The 25,144-nt window shown below is 39.9% G+C and overlaps 1 protein-coding gene across 8 annotated transcripts in view; it reads right to left on the bottom strand.

Moving 5' to 3' along the window:
- ANO4 (anoctamin 4) overlaps positions 1 to 25,144 on the bottom strand; it is a 200,054-nt gene that overhangs the window by 151,949 nt on the left and 22,961 nt on the right. For 6 of the 8 annotated variants that reach the window (XM_033057538.2, XM_033057540.2, XM_033057544.2 and 3 more), the window contains exon 1: positions 23,356 to 23,562. The exons of 1 other annotated variant lie outside the window; for it this stretch is intronic. In XM_033057538.2, coding sequence (XP_032913429.1) covers positions 23,356 to 23,539 — 184 coding nt within the window. In that variant the 5' untranslated portion in view covers positions 23,540 to 23,562. Of the gene's footprint in view, positions 1 to 21,898; positions 22,027 to 23,355; positions 23,563 to 25,144 lie in introns of those variants that run through there. One more of the 8 variants, XM_042779187.1, reaches the window with a different exon arrangement.

Here is a 25,144-nt window from a genome sequence, read left to right as displayed (position 1 = left end):
GACACCTCTGCTGTTTTCAAAGGTATTTACCAAAGTAAACATTTATCCACTTGTTCTTTGACCTATAGTTTTTACAGTACTAAAATACCTGTGCACTGAGAGAAAAAACCTGCAGTGTGATGGTGATCCTTTTGCTGGAAATACAAATGAAAATAAATACTTTCAAATCAGTATTTGGCATCTGGCATTTGTTGACCAGAGAGTCATAAAAAAAATCTTACTCCTGAGAAAAGATGAGGGTGCTTCACTGACAACATAATGCATGTGTAATGTGAACATAAGAATATAGGAATAGGTGAGAGATCTTCTGGGGTTTCTAATAATTATGGTAATCACGTTTTTAAAAAGACATCAAAGAGTTACTTCAACCTCATGAAATGATGTCATAGAAAGACATGCTGCTTTTGTTCCTAGCACTAATGAATCTTACAGAGGTATTTGACTCAGCCCCTACAGGAACTGAATATATTAGAGTCTTTAATGGGTTTACCCTTATAAAGAAAATATGAGACAGAAAAGTTTCTGGCCTTACACTGCTAAATGCACAGAACCTCAGTTGTACCCCTTTCATCACCCTAGAAGACTGTGGGCAGTCCAGAAACATCTACTGTGAAGAACTGCCTGAGCAACTTTGTTAAATGTATCAGTTTCAACCTATAGACATGACAAAGTGAAAATAATTGTACTCAGAAAAGTAGAAAAAATCAACATTGCCATGCTAATAGCTCATCTACCACAAGAGTCAGTCACAGACCCACCAACAAAATTAGAGCAGTTCTTGACTCTCAGTGGTAGTTCTACCAAAATGCAAATAAACAAGTACACTTGATCTCACTAGAAAAATTTAGTTAATTCTCTGGAATTAACTGAATTTGTTGGTGCTTCTGTGTTCAAATAATCCATGAGTACATGTGTGTTTGTGTGCAAAACTCCACTTGCATTTTTGATCATTTTCTTTCAAAACCTGTTCTGTATTTCACATTTTTCTTCAACTGGAACCAGTATATTTCCTGAGAAGCCAGATGGTTTCTTTGAGAGCACACTGCATGTCAGGGAACCAACTGGAGTCAGGACTTGCAGCCATCATTTGAAAGCCTGCAGAGAAATTCTCTGCCCATACACAGTTTCACTGTGTTCCTTCTGCTTCTTCTGACCTTACAGTTACTTCTGGATTCAGGTGTGGTTTGAAGGACCAACGTCAGTTGCAAAATTGCTACATTATGTTAATGAGTTTGGTATACAGGGCTTGTTTTTGGACAGCTCCTTCACTGTGATCACTGAAAATTTAAATGAAATGGGATTAGACCCACAAACAATAAGAAATGTTGGGTGACACTCCTGAAAAAAACCCCACCATAAATGGCACAAAACCAAGGTTTAGACAAGAGTCCAAATGCAAAGTAAAAGACTGCCAGCAAATTCAATAGGATCACTGCTTCCGAAGTTTTCCTTGTGCATGTAACTGTGTGGATCCCTACTAGACATTTAGATTGGGAAACAATTAAAATCTGGATTTTTTTGCTTTGGGTACCCCGATATCTACATTTTAGGATAATTACCTTATCAATCTGTATGTATACTCAGCAAGAAAAGCAACGTCCAATGTCTCAATCTTACAAGTACACATAAAGCCAAGTAGAAACTCAATATTTTCTGAGAAGCTCACAGTACCTTACCAACAGGATTCTCATTGCATTAATAGCGGGCATAATCCAGGTTCAACCCATCTTCTCTTTTTGTTATTTTAATGAAATTCTAATTTTACAAGGCATGCTCCAGTTAAGAAAGTAAAGAAATCCTCAATTTTTTTTTCTGGGCTCCAGGTCAGAAGACAGAAACATAGAGAGGATCCCAATTCTGTTATCTCTCTGTTTTATTTGGGCATTGCCCTTCCATTTGATGATGCATCAGCAATTAGCATTTTGGAAAAAAGGAGAAGAAAGAAGGAAAACACATCATTTGAATTGCTTGATGTTTTCATTATGTTCTGCAGACTAGTAGCTCTTCAGAAGTAGCAAATTAGCCAGCAGCACTGATTTTTCCCAAGACACCTCTAGTACTCTGAATTTGCATCCTTATCATGTATATTATGCATGCCCGTGCGTCACTGTGCCTGAATTAGACTACAAGTTCCTTGTGACAGAATACCTTATTCTGTTCACGGCACTACATTCAATTTTGGTGTGCAAATAATAAAGGTAACATAAGGAACATAATGGCAAGCAAAATCAACCAAAATATGCCTAATGCAAGATTGAATACAGGTCTAAGAGCTACTACACAAAAGTTAATAGACAGCACAGCCTAAAGGTTCACAGCTGAAGACTTCTAAAAGTACCCTCACAGACTTTGGATGATCATTCCTTCCCACAAACACACATTGTGAGAGCTCTTCTACCAAGGGAGAACAGTTCTTCCTAAAATAACTTCCTGCATAGAAGTTATTCTGATTTCCTACTAATTAACTATTATCTCCCGATTTTCCTGGCTCTCTGCAAGGCTGATGGGAGGGGAGGGCTCACATTCCACCTCGATTTTCAGAGAGAAAGGAATATCCCCTTTGTCTCACTCAGGAGTTTGTGGGTCACTAGTTCAGTACAAAGCAGCAGGAAGGAAATGTCCCAAGGCTAGCACTCCAGGTAAAGAGTCCTTCAAGTTTAAGCAAATATAGGACAGTTCATATGAGCTTTGTTATTTTTCCTACTTCCTCTGTCTTGATTCCTGCCCTCCTGACATTAAGAAGTGCTGGCTTAAGCCACTGGATCAATAAGAGGGTTTTGGCTCATTTTATGTCCATTACACGGGCAATATTCTGAGAAACAAGCACCAACAACGCCAATAGCACAGAATGATTCCTACATGTCCTGGATCAACATGTTAGCAATTCTGCAGGTTCTGACAATGAATGCCACCTGGGATAATAGACCTTGTCTTTCAGAGAAATAAAAGATTCATCTCAAAGTTCAAAAAAGGCCTAATTTTCTCAAGTATCACCATAGTAGGATGCTAATCATACAACCTATTATATAACCATAATTTATTCTGAAGAAGCTTCACTCTCTATAGCATTAAGAGCAGTCCATTGACAACCACAATGATATAGATGAAGAAATAGTCTGATTTAGCAGTTTCTGCCCCACTTGGTAGCATTCAGAGATTTGCTTAATCTACAGCACTGGCTTGATAATCTTAAATTTTCCATCAGGGGCATGGTTGTTGAAGGTAAAGAGAGGTTGTGTAACTACACTGCTGTGTATTAAATTGGCATTACCCCAAGCAGTGCTTGGGATTATTGAAAATGTGCAGGATTAGAGGAGGGAAATGGTGTTTTCTGTAGTTTTATTCCATTTGCACTGGACAGCCCTCTACATATGGCTTGTTTCCCAGTGGTGCTGACTCCTTTTTTTCATTCAGTGTTCTCCTGCATGAATATCTGCAAGCTCTGCCTTCTTAGCACAGCTGTGGCTGTCCTGTCTACAACAGAACTGAATGCAGCCTCCTCATTCCACAAAATGATTTTTTAAATTTATGCCTGTGTAAAGCTTTTATGCATGCTGCAATCCTTATGGAACAAGCACAAGCTGTATTACATGAAGTGATTCCTTGCACCTCACCAAACATAGAGGAGTCGGGAATTTGATTACTGGGAGGATGCATTCTCATATCCCAGCAATGTTTCCTGCTGTCTCTTCACCTGCTCCTGTGGTTTGCCTGCTTGGAGCTGAGCAGAGCACAGGGACAGGCGGAGGTGCTGTGTCAGCTGTGAGGTGATACAGCAGTTGTTCCAATGACAGCAAAAAAATGGAGACCAGAGTTTAATCAACAAAGACCTAGTGACCTGGACAGGCAGGTAATTTAGTGCTTGGCTGCAAGATGAACACTTAATTGAAGCCTTATCAAGTACTTGCAGAACTTACTCCCAGAGTTTACAAGCAGGCTCAAATGCCCTGCAAAGCAAAAGAGATTGTTGTTATCTTACACCATCCAGAACAGTTGACTTGTATTTCTGAAGAGCCAAACAGTCCAGATGGAAATAGATGAGGCTTCCTCACACTTTTCTGCTTCCTCCTGCTGTCAGAATTTCCAGTGATACCAAACTTGTCACAGAACAAGTGCTGCAACATAATCACCAAAGCTTGACTTCAACAATGTTCAAGTTCTTGAGACGTGCCAATATCCATGCAGCTCATCAGTTCTTGGTTTAGGCGCGGCTGCAGCAGAATAAAAACCATACTTCTATTTCTCTTCTACCACGAGGGAGGTGACCACCAGCCTTGAGCAGGATTCAATGCACAATCAAGCAGAAAAAAAATAAAATTCAGAAACCAGTGGCCATGTGCTGATAAATGTTACCTACTGTGGTAGGCCTACTCACTCTTGTGGACTGGCTTAAAAAACTGGTCTTTGCTTTGTGAATGCTTTTATGTGTGCTGTCATAATGTCTCTAACTATCTTTGCCTCTAGGACAATACACTAAAACCTCCAAATCAAAAAAAAGCAAGAGGATAAAAACCTTGTACCATTTTTCCTGAAACTTCAACAGAGGAAAAAATTTTGTACCATTTTACCTGGGGATTCAGCACAGTTTTTTTGCCACAACTAAATGTGGGGGAGGGAAAAAATATTTAAAGCATAACTGAGTAAATGTCTCCTTACTTTACTGCCCATAACTCCTTTTCCTTGATGTCTTGTCAATGTTTGACACAAGAGGAATCATTTCACAGGGAAGATGCTTTATTTGAAAATTTTGCCAGTGTTTCTTTCCTGATCAGCAAGGCTTCAGAAATACAAATATCACCAACTCTTATGCAAAACCGAAATATATGTTTACCACATGAGCTATACTCTAGTAGAAGCTGAAGATGTGCTCCTTTGTTTGCTCACCCTTGTAAGTATATAAAGAGAAATCAGCTAGCAGTTAACTGTGCCACATTCAGAGCGACTTTATTTTTGTGTGTGTGCATGCACTGATAAGAGTCATGAATTTAATTCTTTAATTGACTTTGGGAATGACTAAGAAATGTTTTGAATTATCCCCTAGTGTAGCAGCATTCCCCTGTGGAATAAAACCCTGTCATCAGTGGTGTCGGCCAGAAATGCCAAATGTCAACTAACAGAAATGCCAGGCTTTGCAGTGGTCTTGACCAAACCAATCATAAATCTGCAGTGTCAGTTCTTTCACCTCTACATCACCTGAGAAGTACAAACAGGACATAACTTGGTGCTGGCTGCCAAGTGGAGATCAGCAGCAATGGAGGGGAGCACTGAGCAGACAGGAAAATAGCCAGAGCTGTGCCCTGCAGAGCGGGCAGAGGCAGTGGGTGAAAGCAGAAGGCAGAAATCCTTGCTTGCTTTTGGCTGGTGCTGACCAAGCAGAGGCATCTGCTGAGTCAGGTATCAAGATGGTACTACAAGAACTGGGAAATGTTGCTCTGACTATTTTTGCCCTTCTTCCAAGCAAAGGGCAGCATTTGATAAAACCTGGACTAATACTCTGAATATTTCTCCTTATAAAGACATGAATCAACTTCAATTTAGCAACAGGCTTCAGCTGTAAAATACTTGTTTTGCACGTGACCCTGGATATATTCTCCAGAATACAACAGTATGATGAAGACAGAGCTTTAAATATCTTCCTCAGCAAGAATAGTGTAGTAATGGAGATCTCAGCAACAATATGGACATGAACACCACCTGACTGAGTGACCTTGCCAGAATAATCCAGACATTAAGTTGAAAGTCAAAACACAACCACATTTTCTGGAGGTTCATTAGTTTTAAGACATCATTAAAATTATATGTCCTTTCTTTATGATTCTCTCAAATATGCATTATTGTAGAAATGGATGAGACACTACACTCCTGCTCTTCTGAAACTTCTGCTGTTGTTGCAAAATACACAGTCAATTTAGTTTACTGCACTGGATTAGAGATAAACCTGCTGATCTTAAGAAGTGACCTTCAATTTCTTTTTATCAGAAGCTCAGGAAGTCTTGGATGTCATTGGTTTGACAGCACGGCAGAGCATTTCTCTCACTCACTTGCAAACGTAAGTAAAAATGCACTAAAAGTGAGGTGATAAACTCCAGTTTAACGCAAGGATTGTGCTCTGCACATCATCCAGTGCTGAATCTGCACACTACATATTGCTGCATCACCAGTGACCTTCTTCCAACTCTCATTCCCACAGCCCAGTGCAGATGCTAAATTCTGATCAGGTACAGCTATTACAGATAAACATGCCTGGAGGCAGATAATTAAAATAAGCAACCTTGCTTTATTTCCCGTGCCATTTAGAAACAAATTCTTTTCAATAGAAATTTACAACTTCAACTTTAGACATTTATCCTCTATTCGCAAACTTTGGCTGATCCATCCTTCAAACCTTTTCCACAAGACCAACTTTATGTTACACACAAGAAGATAAGACATGAAGGACTGTCTATGCTCCAAGTCATCAGTGTAGCATCATTAGTGGTAAATGTGTTCCTCTTGTGATTCCACACAAGAAGAACAAGAAAAGCTGCATCTCTCCTGCCTGTGCTGCTCATTCCTATATGGATCTGGTGCACCTATAGCAGTGCCTGTTACTGAGCCTCATCAGCACAGTTGTAGTAAGGTCCAAGTGATTCGAGCAAAATTCAAAAAAGCAAAATATTGGCAGAATCGGACAGAAGGTTCCCATCTTCCAGATATGCTATGCTGAGATCAGCCCTCTACGTCATTTTCTGTTTTTCTCCAGAAAAATATTAAAATAATCGAGCCATTAAATAATTCAGGAGAACCTCAGTGATTCACTGAAGTTTCAAATACTGCTCTCAAAGTAATGGGAAATTGATCTAAAGAAACCTACCAACCATTCATTTTACTAAAAGATAGCCCAAAAGAGCTCATACTTAAAATTTACAGATCTTCCTGCATCTACTGGAATATTAGGATGGTTTTGTCATCATCCTGCTACTGACACAGTTTCATGCTGTTTAGTATGACTGTGGTATTAGTGAAGCAGTTTTGATCAAGTTGATGGTGAAATCAACAGCAACGTAGACTGCCTCTGTGATCATTATCTCTGAGAAACAGCACTCAAATAAATTATCTCAACACGAGTTAGCCTACGAGGACAGATGCCCACCAAGCCAGTGCTTTTCTCCCCTAGTCTGCCACCTGTGCAGTGTCCCTGCAGCTCCTCTGGATCTGGGTTTCAAGAGCAGGGAAGGGGGTCTGGTTGCTTTGCACTGCAGCTTTTCAGAAGCAAACACATACTGCAAAACCCACTGAAATGGATTAAAATTGTAGAAATATCTTGCTGCACTTGGAGGCAGATTTCTGAACAAGAGACAATTTACTGTATCTACCATTGGATCTCCCTGGCAAGAATCCTTGATTGTTCCATATACCCCATCCTAGTGGGTATAGGATTTCCCTCTAAAATCCTACACATGCATTTATGTCCCACACAAAACTGCATTATGCAATTCAAAAATTCTTTCACCATTACTTATATTCCTTGCCTAGATCTCAATATTTTGCTTTCTCTTTCTTTGGAATGTTGCAAACCAGGATCATACACATGGCAATTTTTTTTTAAAATTATTGTTCCAAATTATTTCTTAAAATCAGAAAAAAGTCTGAAAAAAAGCAGTTTCTATCAGAAGAACTCTGTAAAAAGATAGAGAACTACAATTCAATTTAGACTTTCAAGAACACTCTCTTAAAAATTTGTAAGACCCTTCATCTTGAAGCTAGCATTCATATTTTATGTTTCTTATACCATTTTGCTATGACTGTGAAAAGGTCACAATTTGGGAACTGCGATATTTTAAAAAACTCTATAATTGTCTTCTACTTTTCTCCTTATTTTAGTTAATTCACTGGATAAGGGAGATATAAAAATGTGTAAGGTCTGTCCAGATACTTTAAGATCTTTATGGGAAGAAAATGGTCTTTATTTACTAGCTTTATTACAACTTTTTAGTGTCAGGTTTGTCCCTATGTATTTATTTTCACACCAGTATAAAATTAGCTAAGAAAGGCAATACAAACCTTGTGTGGCACAACGTTGAAAAATGACTATGTGGTAAAAAAAAAAAATTTAAAAAGAGCTTAGCTTCCTTGTGATAGCACTTAAACTATGTTCAAATTAATTCTGTGCAAATAGAACTGCAACTTTTGTGCAGCTTTACAGAGGATCTGCACTGAGCCTGATTAGTTTGAATGGTGCTTTTGCCCATGCTAAGGTAGCTTCCCCTGTGGGCTGTCAGCAAATGTTAGGGCTGTCCCAGCTAAGCATGGTCAGCAGCAATAGGTCTAGAGATGCAAATCTTTCAGCTCACTTTCATGCTGTGGTAGAATCATCTCTTTTTTTTCCCTTCCAATTTCCTCACAAAGGCTCCCCAGAGACCCCACTGTTACAAGCCCACAACCATGGCAAGAAACACTCTCCACTTCAATCCTGAATTAAGCATTGCTCCATGCTCATCTCTGGAAACTGCAAAATTAATGACAATGGGCTAAATCTCTGAACATAAATTGTCACATCTGATGTTTCTGCAGTAGAAGCATGTTGACTTAAGCCCACTGAAATTCACTGAAATTATGTCCCTTCTGGTTGGGAAAGTGCCCAAGGCTAGGATTGCCTGAAAACTTTTAAGGTTAGTTTTCTCTAGAAATCTCAAAGCATGTAGGTTTTAGTCCATAGAAAACAGAATAATTGCTCTCCTCCATCAAAAATCATAGCATAGGGTGTACACTGCAGCACAGAGGACAACATCAATAAAGCTAGCAGTGTGTGAGCAAAATTGTCAAGGTCTTTATCTCCAATGACCAGAACACACATCCAGCAATTCTCCTAGCTGGAACAAAGGCACTCCTTCTGTCTCCAAGTGAATGCCTCATAATAAAAATGAATCATCAAATTAAGCTGTTGATTAATTCAGGGTTATTTCTATCCAGTGATCTTGAAATAATACTATTAAAACAGAAAAGCATTTTTTTCCTTTTCTTAGTTGATCATTCAATAGACTTCAAGCAAGGAATTGTTAATTTCTAGCAATTTAGTCTTCAAACTCAATGTAGAATTTAGAGCACATAAAATCCATGGGTCTTCTGTAATTACAACATGAAGATTTAGACCATTTATTTGACTAATTACCTAATTTTTTTTGGTGCTGACTTGAGTATGGTTCTGAAAGAGAAAAATGTACATCAAGAAAACGCTAGATCTTTGAAACAGTGAACAATGCAACTTTCATTACATTATATCCTATCCTCATTCACACGTTCCACAATTTTTCTGTGCAAATGCTATATCTAAAATATACTTCCTGCCCTAGTTCATTATTCTTTACCTTCAATTACCTTTTAAAACAAACCACATTTTTTTCCTAAAGGAAGAAAAGGGGGAAAAACCTCCCCCTCACTTTTTATTTATTTTTAAACCCTGAGGAATATAAAAGTCTATTTAAACACAAAATGACACAGCACTGATTTTTACAGCCTTATACACTGTTCCTACAGCAGGCAACTGCTCCGTGCAGGCTCTCCTTGTATGGACCAGAAGGTGTCCTGCCTTTGGACTCCTAGAGTGTCCAGGAGGCTGGATGATCTATGGAGTGAGACTAAATCATCACCATGAATAACTGCTAATTAACATCACTAAGTGAGCTTTCTGCTGTAGGCAAGAGAAATTTCAAAAAACCAACTCTGATTGTTTCCCAGGTACCTGGCTTCTTAAACACCCACAGAAAGATCCAGATTCTAGTTATCATCTGTGCTGCTCACAAACTGCAGACTGTGCTGAGAAAACTCTTGACCCTGCTACTCCTCAGCATTCACACTTCCACTTGTTACTGCCATTCACTTCTGCTGCATTAGCAGCATCATTCCTCTTCAAACACCAGAAAAGAGAATTAGTAAAAAAATTGCATAGAAATGAGGGGATGTTTCACGTCTCAGCTCCACAGAGAATTTCTGCTCAAGGCAACCATTCATTGTCCAAACCAAACACAGAGTTGCTCAATCCTTGTCCCCACTGCACCAGCTGCTGTGTTTACCTCAGTATTTTATGGGACTTTCTGTAAGGAATGGAGATTTCTCTGTCAGGACTTTGACATTGCCCAAAACAGACTGAAGAATGTTAGGAGCTTAGAAATCTGTACAAGGCACAAAAATTGTTAGGTTTCCAACAGGGTTCAAGATCCTGCAATCTCAGGTGCTAGACATCACATGCTTTAAAAAAACACTGAAATCTCTTGTCTCAAATGCTTACTGTCTTTGTATGGAAGAGACAAATTGAGCAAAAGACTGAAACTAGGGTGTACTTTTAATGTGTCAAGCAGGAATAAGACAAAGCTCATTTGCTCTCATTCATTCCCTGTTACTGCTAGTTGTATGAATCATTTACTAAAACTTTCAAAATAAAATGCTGTGCTTTATAAAAACTGATACCCATCCATTAAGGAAGATGTGACTACAATCAAAAATATTGCACCAAGCTAGGTTTGAATTTTAAACTTTTTTTCTTTTAATTTATTTATTCTATAATTAATTTATTCTAAAATCAACCAGACAGATATCACTGTATACTGCAAATTTCAGCTACTGGGGTGCTGTTGACTACAGCTTCTGTCTCAGTCAGGCAATAATTTTGCAAGAATGAAAATGGCTAGCATGCATTTTCACTTGTAATTGATTTCCCAACAAACTACAGCACTGGATTGTCTCCCAATTTTTTAAGATTTTCAAGTATATCAATTCCTACTGACACACAGAAGATCTGCAATGTGTCTTGCATGACTCCATTTTCTGAAAGCACCTGTCTGAATCATTTTATTGCACTTGCAGTCTGAGCTTGCTCAGCAAAATGGCAACACTAGGCCCAGAGGATTAACACTGCACCAGAGTGCTCAGCATGTGGCAGTTAACAACAGGGTATAATATTAGTGGTGTGTCAGGCTTTTCATATGAAGAGTAAGGAAAAATTTCTCGAGACTTTCACAAAGCATTAAATTCAACACAGAGGTGACCCTTGGCTTAGTTATTGAAGGTTGCAAGCCTGGCTTGTCCTAAATCAACTAATAAATGCCTGCTTATGCTGAAAGGAAATGGTCTGTGTGGGAAAATGAGCATTTTATGTGTATCCTTTAGAGGAAATCAATAAGTCTCTAATTTCATTGACACAGAATTAGGTACTTAGTGCCTTAAAACTGCCATGTAGAGTAACTAAACCTACCATCTTGCTCCACATGTTTCCGTTTATGCAAATGGCTCCCTTCCACCTCCTGAGCATTAGTATTTTTAGCATACAATTGTTGGTGTGATTACATATAAAAACATTTAAATTATGCATTCAAGTTACACTTCTAAGTGATAAACAATGATCAGAAGAAGATTCTTAGTACTGTTTTTCATGTTCTGCAATTCTCTGGTTTTGGTTCCAGAGTATATTCAGCCCACGATATTCCCCCTGATACATCTCAATCCCTAAAGTAATTAAAAGAAATTATTGTAAAGCATGAAAAATTAGCTCATGACTTTCCTTCAGCTGAAGCCAGAGTAAGGTATATACTGAATCCCAACAGAGAGACAGGTTCAGGCCCTTTCCAAGGATTATGCATTAAACAGAATTCTTGTTCTTACCAGGGGACAGCAAAATGCAGGTGACAAGCCACCACAAAGCCATAGGCATTGCAGGATGCCATGCTGTGACATCTTCCTGCCAACAACACTCCAGCAGCATTTAGTAGGCAACTGCTGATTCAAAATTTGCACTCCCATAACCTTGGCTCACTGGCCAGATGCTGGCAAAGCTCCTGAAACAGGACAGTGCTGCCCTATTTTCAAGGGCACGTGAGCAAAGAATTCATTGCTTTACTCACAGCCCTTAAAACAGGTCAGAAGATTTAAAAATTTTTTTTAACTCGATCAATTGCAATTTTACTACTTGTGTAAAGTCATTTGCTAAAACTGTGTTAATGAGAAGGAATGAAAACACTTCCACAATTTAACTGGATTTACTTATAACACTGAAACTGTAAAGATAGAATTTGTGCTCACATAATAGTTAATCAACCTCAATTTTTCATTTTAAAAAGCAGCTTTAAAGTATTAACCACATCAGTGAATATGCTATAAAATTACTAACCATGCACATACAAACACAGATGCCTCAAGATTTAAAATGCCATTTCTGGCTTGGGAAATCTGCTCTGACAAATTTGAAAGCGACTTTGTTGGAAATTCAGAGGGAGAACATTAGGTTTAGGATGGATATTATGAAGGAGTTCTTCACAGAAAGAGTAATTGGGCATCGGAATGGGCTGCCCACTGAGGTAATGGAGTCACCATTGCTGGTGGGAGGTGGTTAAGAGAAGTCCCATGGTCTGGTTGACAAGGTGGTGATAGGTCACAGGTTGGACTTGATGATCTCAAAGGTCTTTTCCAACCTAATTGATTCTGTGAATATCTCTCTCTCTCTCTCTATCTCTGAGAGATAGTTATTACTGTAAAAAAAATGGAAGAGAACCTCAAGTTATAGGCTGCCTGGTTTTTTTTTTCTGTCAGCAATAGATGAGGTGCATTTTTCCCACTCTTACAGCTCAAGGGCATCACTGTAATGGGAGAAAAGATCACCTCTCCCAGGATCTCATGGCCAGCAGTCACATCACATCATGAAGGAGGAAGAATTATCTTAATGTCAGGATAAAAAGGTCTGTGGCAGTAGAGGACACTTAGTTCTTTTAAAATGTCATCAAAAGGGAGCTTTGTAGCAAAAGATGTATTTCCCTCTTCTGACAGTTCTACCATCTCTGGAATGTCAACCATGGCCACCAAACTGACCCTTCACTATGCTCAAGACAAGGAAAAGGAAAATTGAAGCTCTCAAATAGCTTACATATACAGCCAACATTTTTCTCATTATCAGAGGGTGAAAATTCTGGATTTTTATGAAGTCTTTTAAAATATTTAGGTGTTGATATATAATACAACTACATCAGAAGGCTGTTGAGTTTGCAGTAACAAGTGCCTTAGAAGTGCCAGGATTAAGGTTGCCTCTGTGAAATACACTCAGCACTTCTGTGCTTATGCAACATGATTTGGGTTTTAATTTCAGACCACACAGAAATTTTTATCCTCCATGTGCATTCAGGATGGACACTTCTGTGATAAGCATCATCTCCACCTGGCCTAGGACCAGTCTCTGGCACAGGAAAAGCTATACAGAAACACACATGAAAACTGCATGAAGATAAAAGTTGGTCTCAGGATCAAAGAATTTGGGTTTTAATTTGAGGTACTCAACTGCAAACCCTCCTCTGCTTTCTATGCTGCAAAGGAAGTGACTTCAGAAAGGGTATGTCACTGTCCAAGCACCCAGCAAACAACACCAAGGTTATGGTACTCATAGCTACAGTCAGTGTCCACTGAAGCCTCATTTGATGATATAAAATAATAATGTGATAAAGACATGAAAAAATCATGCCCTTGACATTTCACATTCAGGACCTAAGCTAAAGAGCATTTTTCCCTTTCACATCAAAAACCTCAGCTCTTCATTTAGGAAGTAATAAGAAGAGTTGACACCAAGAATGGAAATAATATTTTCTTACATCATTGTTTCCCTGAAGGATAATAATTTGCCATCTAGACATTAGCAGAAATTGTGGTGATTGCAATAAAAATACAAATACCAAGAAATACTTGTTTTGTTTTTTGTTCAGAGCCTGGTTTGGATCATAGGCAGAATGAAATATTTCACTAGGAAAATAAAAAGAAACAAAGATAACTCAAGGAAAACACTGCATATGAACATATGAATAAAGTCTCCAGGATGTCACATAAATATAGTCAACCATTATTCCAGCATTTAATAATTATTAAATGTTCAAAGCTGCCTCCCTCCTCCCACGGGATTCAGTAAAATTAAACCAAGTGCTAGTATCCAAGAGTGCAAGGAAATACTCACAAAGCCATACCCAAGGTTTAAACTGATTGACAGGCTTCCAGATGTTTCTAAAAATGCAGTTCAGAAGATGTAAGTGCTAACAGTGTGGCCTCAGAATATGTTTTCCCCTGGACTCTATTCAGCTAAGACAACATATGTTTGGCAACAGTGAAAGAGAAACACACCAATTGCAAGTTGCTTAGCTGAGAGTCACTTAGCACTGCAACCAGAGCACATAAAAAATTAACCATGGGATGCCCTGGAAACAAACAACTGGAATTTTTAGACAGGCAATGGTAATCTGCAATGTTATCAAAGTTACCTAGCAAATATCCTAAATATTTCTCCACACTTTGTTATAATATGATTTTGTCTTTAAAAAACCCTTTCATTCAAAAAAAACCCCAATTTTCATTTAAAAAAAAAATCTCAGTGGTCCTTTACTTGTTTTAGAAACTAGAAAATTAAAATATTTTTTTTACCGTGTATATTTGAATGTAGCTTATTTAGAATTATCTGCAAGTATTAAAATTTTCACTTCCCCTATATTGTCACTCTCTAAAAACAGGCTGGCCTGGCATGGGCAGGGTACTGGCACAGGTTTCAAGAGTCCTGGGTTTAACCAAGACGTATATTTCTGTGTGATCTTGAGTGAAACACTTAAATCTTTGACAATGAGCAAGTTCCTGTGCAGTAATTGCTGTGCTATCACATGATAGCTGAAAGCACATAGAAATTCCCAGATGCATAGTTTCTTTCATCACAACCTGATCCTGAAGCAAAATGTCAAAAATCCCAAACAAAACAAAAAACAAACAAACAAAAAAAACCTCCCAAAACCAAACAAAAATCAACCAAACAAAACCCCAAAACAAAACACAAACAAACAAAACCCCCAAAACCAAACAAAAAACACCAGTGGGCATGTGGCACACCCTTGTTTCTTCTTTCCTCCTTGTCTCTCTTGGAACTGAAAGGAAGTACCAGTAATTTCACGATTATAAGCCGCACATCCGGGTGTCGGCAACTGTCTTGGCTTACAACACAGAGTGTGATAAAAGGTGTCTATTCTATCACCATCTGTTGAGGGTGGGAGCAGTGATCCTTATCTCAATGGCAGATATTCTGCTAATGGGCCATCCATTGAAACCAGGCAGGGCATTGTTCTTTATCTTTTCACAACCCATCCTTCCTCCAGGGAGTCATTTTCTGCTAATGGCCCATTGAGCCCACTGTGTGACTGATAAAATTACTGCATCCCATTGGAAGTTGCTCCAGTCAGGGGGAAGAGCCCAACATTTCTTACCAAAATAAAAACAGAGGTTTTGGGACACTAAGGTTGTTCCTTTCTCCACTGGACTCCAGGGGAAAACGGGATTTCTCCACATCACCACTGGACCTCCGGAGGGAAACTGCACCTTCTGCAGGAGCACTGCTCCAACTGAGCCACATCTGTCACTGCAGGAGGATGCAGCCAACATTTAATGGGACTGATACCAACACCCTGCCTGATGGGGTGTCAGGTTGTACTCTGACTTTGTCAGGGCTTGGAGCTTGTTTCTTTGTAGTACTGTATTTCTATTTTAATTTCCCTAGTAAAGAACTGTTATTCCTAATTCCCATATCTTTGCCTGAGAGCCCTTTGATTTCAAAATTATAATAATTTGGTGGGAGGGGGTTTACATTCTCCATGTCAAAGAGAAGCTCCTGCCTTTCTCAGCAGACATCTGTCCTCCAAACTAAAACAGCAACTTTTCATTCTTTGTCCATATATAATCCGTACCTGATCATAAGCCACACTTTGGGTTCGGACCAAAATTTTAGTCAAAATGGTGCGATTATAATCATGAAATTACTGTACATGTCCTGAACCTATCTCCCTTCTCAGCTTAGAAGCAGAGGTGCTACCCTTTAGCAACCAATCTCACACAAGGAGAATCCGGACAAGCACAGACCTATTATCCTCCCCTCACCGCAACATATATTAAATTTCAATTTGAGCAGTGAATCTTAAGGTAAGGAAATGGCTTAATCATATTGAAATCTGAGCCCTCACTCCTGCATTGTAATGTCACCTTTAACACCCATTGCACTGTTTCACAAACAATTCATAGAAAGTTCTGGTTGCTGTTGCAAAGAATGGTGACCTTCACAACAAGCACTGCTGAAGTAGCACAACTCAGTGCTCTGAGTGCACGCTTTCATTAAGGATCAGAACTTCAAGCCAAAAAAAAAACATATGAGTATGACACCCGAAAACAATCTTGAGGAACAGGTGAAGAACAGAAGGAGCAGACAGAAATGCTGGAGGGGGAGTGGAGCAGAGCTTGGAAGAGAGCCAAAGGACAGGAGGTCCAGCAAGAAGCAGAAGCACAAAATGCAGAATTGTAAGAAAAAGGATCAGACATGGAAGCTGAAATATAAGAGGCAGAATTAAAATGGCAGAGACTTCACCTGAATGCTGATGTGGCTGAGCTTTGCAGGAAAAAACTGCATAATTTAGACCTAAATTTTGTTACAAGAGTTGTGGTATATGAACATAATGTATAATCACATAACAATTGAGTCATGTTAGTTTTTCGGTGAAAAAGGAAAATAAAGTAGTATTTTTCTTACGTAAGAATGTTTGCAGAACTGTTGCGGGTGACAATAGTGCAATGAGAAGTTGCAGTAACAACTTCATGGGACACTGAGTACTGATGGAAACTTGTATGTTTCATCAGAGTTGGACCTTAATACATTAATCTGATTACTCCAGAGTCTATATATTAGACTATATATTAGTCTATGTATTAGTCTATTAGAAATATAAACCAAGTAAACTTCATGAAGCATGCTGAAGTAGAAGGTTATCAAATCTTTTGCCAAGCACTTCTGAAATCCAAATCACAAATCCTACATCATAAAGGCAAATAGGGAAATTCTGTCTATGGCTAAACAGCAATTTCAGGGTGAACAGTTAGAAAAGAACTTCGTATATTTCGGCTCTTCTGGTGGTTATTACAAAGAGGGAGAGAACAGAACAACTATTAGCAACACTCAGCATCATTCAAAACAAAAATAAGTCTGTGAGTAGAAACTTGAGTATCCTACATTTAGTTTAAATGAGATCAGGAATTTTCATCAGTCTAGAAGAGTTAATTTAAATGACATAGGCTAGAAAATCAAATGCTGCAGATATTTCTCTGGGAACAAAGGACAACAAGAAATTAGAAGAGGTAATACTTTTCCTTCTCCTGAGGGCAGAGCAACATTCAACTTAATTAATTTTCTCCTCCTCATCCCCCTCATCTGCCACATCTGTTTGTCATTACCTCTTGTTCTCCATTTTTCTGTGCATGCTTCACCATATATTGGGACTGCAGACCAAGCTCTTGGAAAACACAGTCTTTAGAATGAGCAATGTTTGCTTTTCCCTAGGCACTGAATCAGAGCAGTGTTCTGCCTGGATGAAACTCAGCATAGGATGGCAGTTAATATGGTTATAACCACCACCACCCCCTCCCCCAATACAAAAGAGAACCAAAACTAAGAAAAATGTAAAGGCAAATCAATATGTAAAATGGCAGAAAAGTACATACCAAAGGAAAACAGCGGAGAGAGAGTGATACAGAGCACAGACAAGAAAATAATTTAACAGACAGATGAATAGGAGATAGATAAACAACTCATAGAGAGGTTATATGTCTGCCAGGATCCATGGACAAATACCAATGGACTTCACAAAGATCTGGACTTTAATTGGCATTTTACAGGGAATGGCTTCCTGAAAAGTATCAAGTCAAAAAGTCTCTGGTGGTCTAATACATCATGTATAAAGTATTATGCTTAATTTTAATGAAAATCAGTTTCTTCAAAGAAAATGACCTGAAATGGGAATATATCTCCTGCTGATTCAAAGCAACTCATCACCAAGCCAGCTAATCATCAGCTTTTCCATACAGCAAACTTTCAGAGGAGATTCTGTCTTTCTCTTCTCAAGTGATTTTGTTAATTAACTTCCTCATCCAAAAATGAAGGGAAGCAGAAAAAAATTTCTATATTTGAAGGCTGCAAGCACGATATAAAATAAGAAATTAATGTCAATACTGCAGAGGCCTGCAACAAGACCAAATGGACAGAGGCAGAAAAGCTGTTTTGATGTGGGTTCTCTTTTAAAAATCTCCCAGCACTAGAGACATAAACCCTGTAGATAAATTATACAGAAGCCTATTCTTCCTAGATAATACTTAACAGCAAGCACTTCCTAAAGAAGGTTAGGACATCTCTTTTAGACATATTTCCAAACACCCAATGGGAGTGCAAACTTTTGGTATTCTACCTCTGTAGAGGGCACAAGAATCTCATCTCCTATGATCATCATCAATACCTACATAATTCTAGAATCTTAAAACTCACTTATGTCCAGAAAATGCATTCAGAAGATTTAATTTATGTTTTTAAAAATCTATTTATCTATGGTAGTGTGGGCTTTTGGGGGACCAAGCATTCCAAAATTCTTGGATAGCAAGCCTCCCTTTTGACAACCAGATTGCAAATGCTGAGTCTGAACATAAATCCAGAGATTTCCAAAGTCCAGCATTTGGTGGGAACTTTCTCCTCTCAGGGCTGCATTTGGAAGCCCCTTTGGAGGTGAGATTGCTATAACTCCTGCTGAGGTCATAAAGGGAAACTTTTTTGAAGGATTGGTCTTACAGCATTATCAGTATCTACATACAGCTCTCAGAAATATGAGGCTTTTCTCTCAGATTTATGCTTTCCTAGAGTAAAATCCATGCATGTGCAGAGAGCTGTACACCATTAGTTCCCTTATTTGGGGATCTAATTGCAGCTTTAGTGGTATTCCTCCTGCTCAGTGTGTTATTCATAAACATTAAAACACTTGCATTGCCTGCTCCAGTGCCAAGATCCCTTCTACTGAATATTGAAGAATTAAGCCATAACTCCTAACAAAACTGTTATACAATGAGAAGTTCTCGATTCCAAAACAATATCACATTACCAGAATGTGAACACTTAATGTTGGTCAAGTCAAACAGGCCTAGTGCTGCTCCACTGTTACCACACTGAGTCTGGAATAACATAATTGTGACTTTAGGTGTGCAGGAGAAAGTTCTGTATCACGCAGAACATCTCTCAGTTTACTGACCAGTGCTTCCTATGCAGAAGTTACATAAAAACAAACCAAACCTGCACGACATGAAGTGCAAGACTGCCGTTTCCATGAAGAGTCAGACAGATCTACACAAAGCACAATGCACTTGTACAAAAGCAGCAATTGCAATCCCCTCCTGAGACATGACAGGCACAGGATGCAAGCATTTATTCAGAAGGCAGGACATGCAGAGGAGACACAGGACACACATAACAATGCCTGAAAGCTAATCCATCCCCATAGACACAGAGAAGGCACGTAGCACACACACACACACCCTGCCTAGCACTTCCCCAAAGCCCTAAACTTCTGACACATTATGCAGCACAGTGTTCATATACAGGATTTCCAGACATCTGTAAGCTGTAGAAGTAGCAACTGCACTGTGGAGAGCTCACCTGTTAAAGCTGCAAAACATACAGAGACAGGTTTGTCATATCTGCAACATTAGTTACAAAGTCCTTGAAATCATCCTGGACAAAATCTGCAGACTAAACGCGATAATATGTCCAGGAATACCTTAAAAGTTAGCTCTATGAATAAGGGAGAAAGCCTAGAAGGTGCAATTGGCTTTTGATTATTGATGTGGGCTGATCAGTGTGTCAGGATGGATGAAGAAACAGCCAGGTAAAAGCACAACTGATACAGCATGAAAAAAAATCCCTAGCCAGAGTGCTGCCTCATACTGATGACTTCAGCTCTGCAACATGCATATCTCAGTATTGCTTTCCAGTCTGGGGCAGAGAGGGAAGTTGGAGCATGGCTAATTCACTGCCTGAATTCTTCAACCAGTGATAATCAATAGCTGTCTGCATAGGTTTTGTCAGAAAGGATATGAGCAAATGGGAAGCATAAAATTACTGAAGCAGTATGGATAAATGAGCTTTCTGTAAAAACATACCATTTATATTCCCAACATAAATGTATATTTTTGAATATTTGTGGAGTAAAAAGCTTTAAAAAACTTGTTTCTCAAGACAAGTAGAGTGAAGAATGCATATTGATCATACACAAGAAAAAAAAATTGCAGTGACTTCATCAGACCATTGGGTGATTTTGGCTGGCTAAGGAACAGAGCTTTTTTTTTTTTTTCCCTGCAGTTGTTTTCTATGCAGTCTTCAGCCACCCTGCAAAGGAATTAACATGACACCATGCTGTGAAACAAGGAAGTACTAAGCATGCATTCCCTATTAGAGCATTCATAGAATTCCCAAGAAATGAACAGCACATCTACCAACTTGAATTTCACGTATTTTGGGGAATTTCACTCTTCTCTATACCTCTCAAGACTGTTAAAGAGGATTGCATCTTTATTTTTCAAGCCTTTAGCCTGCAACAAGATGTGCTGGCAAGGATTTTAGATGCATAAACTTCTCTGTTGCAGTACACAGATGTTAGGTTCCAAATGCAAACATCCCATTGCAAGCTCATGTAGTTTAAAATGGAGAAAATACTTCAGGATAATTTTCCTCTCTTCCTTTTGCCTCCAGGTTATTGAAAAAACACATTATGCACTTTAGCTTTTAAACTTTTATTGGAAAAGACAGATATGATTATGCACTTATGTTCAAAATTAGCTTTTACAAGATAATTTTACTAAACACAATTTTTGCGTGACAACCACACTTCTGATTAATTGTTAGGTATATTATTTTAGGGCATAGGAATATCTGAATTTACAATAATATTTAAAAAAATAACTGCATGCAGTTCCGTAATTCATTGTGAGTTCATCAGGATATTTTAAGTGGTGCATTTATTTTGCGAAACCTTGTTTTTTAAGCTTACAATTATTTTATATGGAAAAAAATAGTAAAAAACTCCAAGTTCAAATGTATTCACCCAATTACTTTTTTTCATTTAATCAAGAAAAGCCTAAGCCTCATTCCTCCAAGGCAATATCACAACCTGCAGGCTGTGCAGGGTCTCAGGACTGCTTCTCTGTGTGTGTTACCAGAGCCCTGGTATCTTCCACAGCAAAAAGTTTCTTTGCTGCTGTCATTGTGTCAGCACTCTCTGAAACTGGTAAAGAGCAAACTCAGGCACCTTCACTGCTGATGTAAAAGAGTTCAGTAACACATGGACCAGTCATAGTGCCAAAGCCTATCTGTAGTAGACAGTGAGGAAGGCTGCTCTAGAGGCAAATGTTTTTAGGCAGTTCTTGAGCTGCACACTTGCCAAAACTGGCTTGCTCCCTACCAGCGCAGGAGGTTTGCAGAGTGCCTCACTGCATCAGTGAGAAGGGAAAGGAGGCTCAGAATCAGCTGCACCAGTGGGTTCTGCATGATGCCAAAACACAGGATCTGAGGGGGGAGGTGACTCGGAGCGCTGAGGTCTGGGCTGCGTGCTGGCCATCACTGCTCGCTCCGAGGGCAGTGCAGCAGGTACCTCACTGCACCATGGACTCCTCTCCCTGCAGATCTGGGTAACCTCCTCCTCCCTCCAGTGCCTCTTGTCTAACCTGGGCTTCCCCCTCCCCACCGCACACATACATGACTGTCAATACAACGGGACATCCAAGTACAGAAAAAAAATAAAGAGAATTGAAAATAACAGTGCTGCTCTAAAGTTTCTACTCATTAGGGAAGGAAAAGAAAAAAACACAAACTCTGTTCAACTAATCAGCTCATACGAAGCAAAGCTCTCTGAATTACAGGATAAATCAGGAACAAAATTGTTTTATTAAGTCACAATGTAAGCTACATTAAACAAAGAAAAAAATTCTCAGACATCAGCATATCTCTTGTTAAATCCAGAAAAGGCAATGCAGAGAGAGAATAAAAGCTTTATTCTTATCCTACCTGAGTAAAACAAAGGTACAAGAACACATCTCCTCTTTGCTCTGCAGACCACCCTGTGACAAGTTTGAGTCAGTGTTACACCTATGCCTTCAGTGGACCTTTGAAGACGTAGCAGAGTCCTTATTATTCCTGCAGTCTGTAAGGGCTATGCATAGTCAATCCACATAATGAATCCCAGCATGAAACACATTTAAGTTAAAAGAAATACTTTTATATTTTCCTCATACCGAAAGCAAATGAAAATATCTATCTACCAGAAACTGCACACTTGCTTTAAATCTCATGCAAAAAAGTTGAAAAGAAAACAAACAAACCAAAACTAAAGGCACAGTTTACTGTGGTCTAAATAACAACCTTTCCTATTTATAAAACCAAAGCTGTTAAAATAGCTTAGAGCACAAATTAAGTCAGAACAGATTTTCAGACATTTAAGAGTACTTTTTTTTTCTACTGCAGAGATGTAAAAGCACTTCAAAAAGCTAAGAATGTAAGGACTAGATGGGGATGAGGTTATTAGGTTTCCTATTCTGTAACTTCTTGTCCCAGCTAGTCTGCACTTGTAAGATGCAAAAGGTCCAACTTAAAAACACCTGATGACATAAGCTTATACTGAAAATGCTGAAAGAGCCCATCTGTCCCATGCCAACGACAGCAAAGACCAGTTCAAACCACATGTATGCTCACACTTGAACACTCAGGGGCTTCACAGTTTTCTAGGTGGCTGGTCAAGCAGGGGCTGTCTGTGCCCCCAGTGCAAGGGTACAGACCTAGAGGAAGGAGTCAGTCACCTTTACCCAATCTCTATTCCAGTTCCCCAGCACTGTACCCCGTTGCTGCCACAGGCAATCAGGAGCAATGCTCAAGCCTCCCGTTTCAAGGACAAAGAGGCAGGACTCAGCTTGCAGTCAGTACTTCAGAGCTCCGGGTCAGAGGAGGGAAAGCACAAAATAAAGAGAAAACTTGGTTTTTACTTAGCCAGTATCTGCTATGAAGATGATGAAAATTATGAGGAGATATTAAGTGAAGGTCACGAGGCTTATCTATAGGGGGAGAAAAACAGATGGGGAAGGGGGAGGGAGAGAGGGAGAAAGCACGAGCACTGCAGCAAAGAAGCTACGCTCAGCCAATATATGCTGGCACTTACCATAAAAATAGAAAGATCCAAAGAGAATCAGATTAAGGATCCTTTTTATCTCTCTTCAATAGAAGGATTTCCACGTGAAGCTCTGAACACAGCTATCCAGGGTAAAAGCAAGGTAATACGGTGATACACAGAAAACAGTAAGACACAAAGGGTAAGTCCTTTCACAGCCTTCGAAAACCTGCAAGCAGTTTGTGTCGAAAAACCAAAGGTAAGAAGTCTGAACACGACTCCTACATTACACTGCAGCTAAACCACACTGCTGGATCTCCAGTCACTCACAGCGCACTGTTTTCGTCTTCTCACCATTACTTACATCCTAGAGGTGGGCTTGGGGGTGGGGATAAGAGATTTCTCCTCCAAGTGGAAAGGATCACAGAAGCGGCATCAGCGTTTGCAATCAGTCGCTGGGAGCACCCAATCGGAGGACAGCTCGTCCAAGGCAGGGCTGCCAGCTCGGCATCTCCGCGGGCTCCTGCGAGCGCAGCCCCGGCGAGCATCCCTGGGCCACGGGCGAGCGCTGTGCCCGCTCCTCCGGCAGCAGCGCTCGGAGCCTCGGGCTGCCCCGGGCTGCTGCTCCCTCGGGCTCCTGGCTGCATCCCTGCTGCCCCACTGCTCCCTCGGGCTCCTGGCTGCATCCCTGCTGCCCCACTGCTCCCTCGGGCTCCTGGCTGCATCCCTGCCGCCCCACTGCTCCCAGGGGCTCCTGGCTGCATCCCTGCCGCCCCACTGCTCCCTCGGGCTCCTGGCTGCATCCCTGCCGCCCCACTGCTCCGAGGGGCTCCTGGCTGCATCCCTGCAGCCCCACTGCTCCCACGGGCTCCTGGCTGCAGCTCCACTGATCCCACGGGCTCCTGGCTGCATCCCTGCCGCCCCACTGCTCCCTCGGGCTCCTGGCTGCATCCCTGCCGCCCCACTGCTCCCTCGGGCTCCTGGCTGCATCCCTGCCGCCCCACTGCTCCCACGGGCTCCTGGCTGCATCCCTGCAGCCCCACAGGCAAGAAAAGTTTGGAGGTTTGAGTGTCAGTGTCGTTTACCTTGTGGTTTTATTATCCGGTACCTCCCCTATGTAAGACGTACATTGATCATTGCTTCCTCGTCAAAGGTATCTTTTGGAAGAAAAAAGAAGTCTGGAAGAGATTTTACAGCGTGGTCCCGTTGTTGTGAATGGCCTTGTGAGAGCCAGTGCTGGTTTTGAGGTGACATCGCAGACCCCAGACAGCATCAAATCCACAGAAAATTCACTACCAAGGCTCCTCTTCCAGCACCTGCCAGGATGACTCCTGGATGAAATGTTTTGCTGTTTTCTACCATACTATTTGACACTGAAGAAAGATATTTTTTTTTTTTAAATAGACAAACCTCTACTTAATTTTCAATAAGAATACCGAAGATCTGGAGAGAAATATTCTTATGGCATTTAAACCATTGAACAAAGTCATGCAGTGAAGTGATGCAGTCAGATTTAAAGCTGCCAAGCACTGTAATTTTCAAGGGATGTTCCTGATTCTAAGATGCAAATGGTTGCATTTGACTATGGGGGAGAAATCCTACTTGCAATGCAGTCCATAGTAGAGGAAACCTAAATACAGCATGGAAGTTTGTGTTTACTTAACACTGACACTCTGCCAGGAGAAAAAGTTAGATGCTTACTTTTTCAAAACATTTTTAGAACAGCCAGTCCCAAATCTTTGCTGTATCACAAAGTAATCATGAGTATCATACATCTGATATTTGCATTTCAGAAGATGAAAAGGCCATGTAGTGTAAGGGGGGAGCATGGGCAAAACAGACATCAAAGCAGTGGTACCCACATTACTTGATCAGAATCAAGTACTTGCAGATCTCACCAGCTAACCTATCAGGGAAAGAGGAGGCCTAACAACAAAAACAGCAACATTTTAAAAGAACAGTAAATCACAGCTTCTACATCTTGAAGCACAGACTAAAAATCTAAAGGCCAACTTAATAAAACTAATCTGTTCCAAAATGTTTGAAAGTGTAAATACAGTGCAAGAGCATACAAATTCCAGTATCAACAAAAACAGAACACTAGGATGTCATTCCATGTTGCTCAGAAAATACAACCTTTCTGTATGTGGGGT

Source organism: Catharus ustulatus, chromosome 4, assembly GCF_009819885.2.
Source record: "Catharus ustulatus isolate bCatUst1 chromosome 4, bCatUst1.pri.v2, whole genome shotgun sequence".
Classification (NCBI taxonomy): domain Eukaryota; kingdom Metazoa; phylum Chordata; class Aves; order Passeriformes; family Turdidae; genus Catharus; species Catharus ustulatus.
This window is presented reverse-complemented; position numbering and strand designations above follow the sequence as displayed.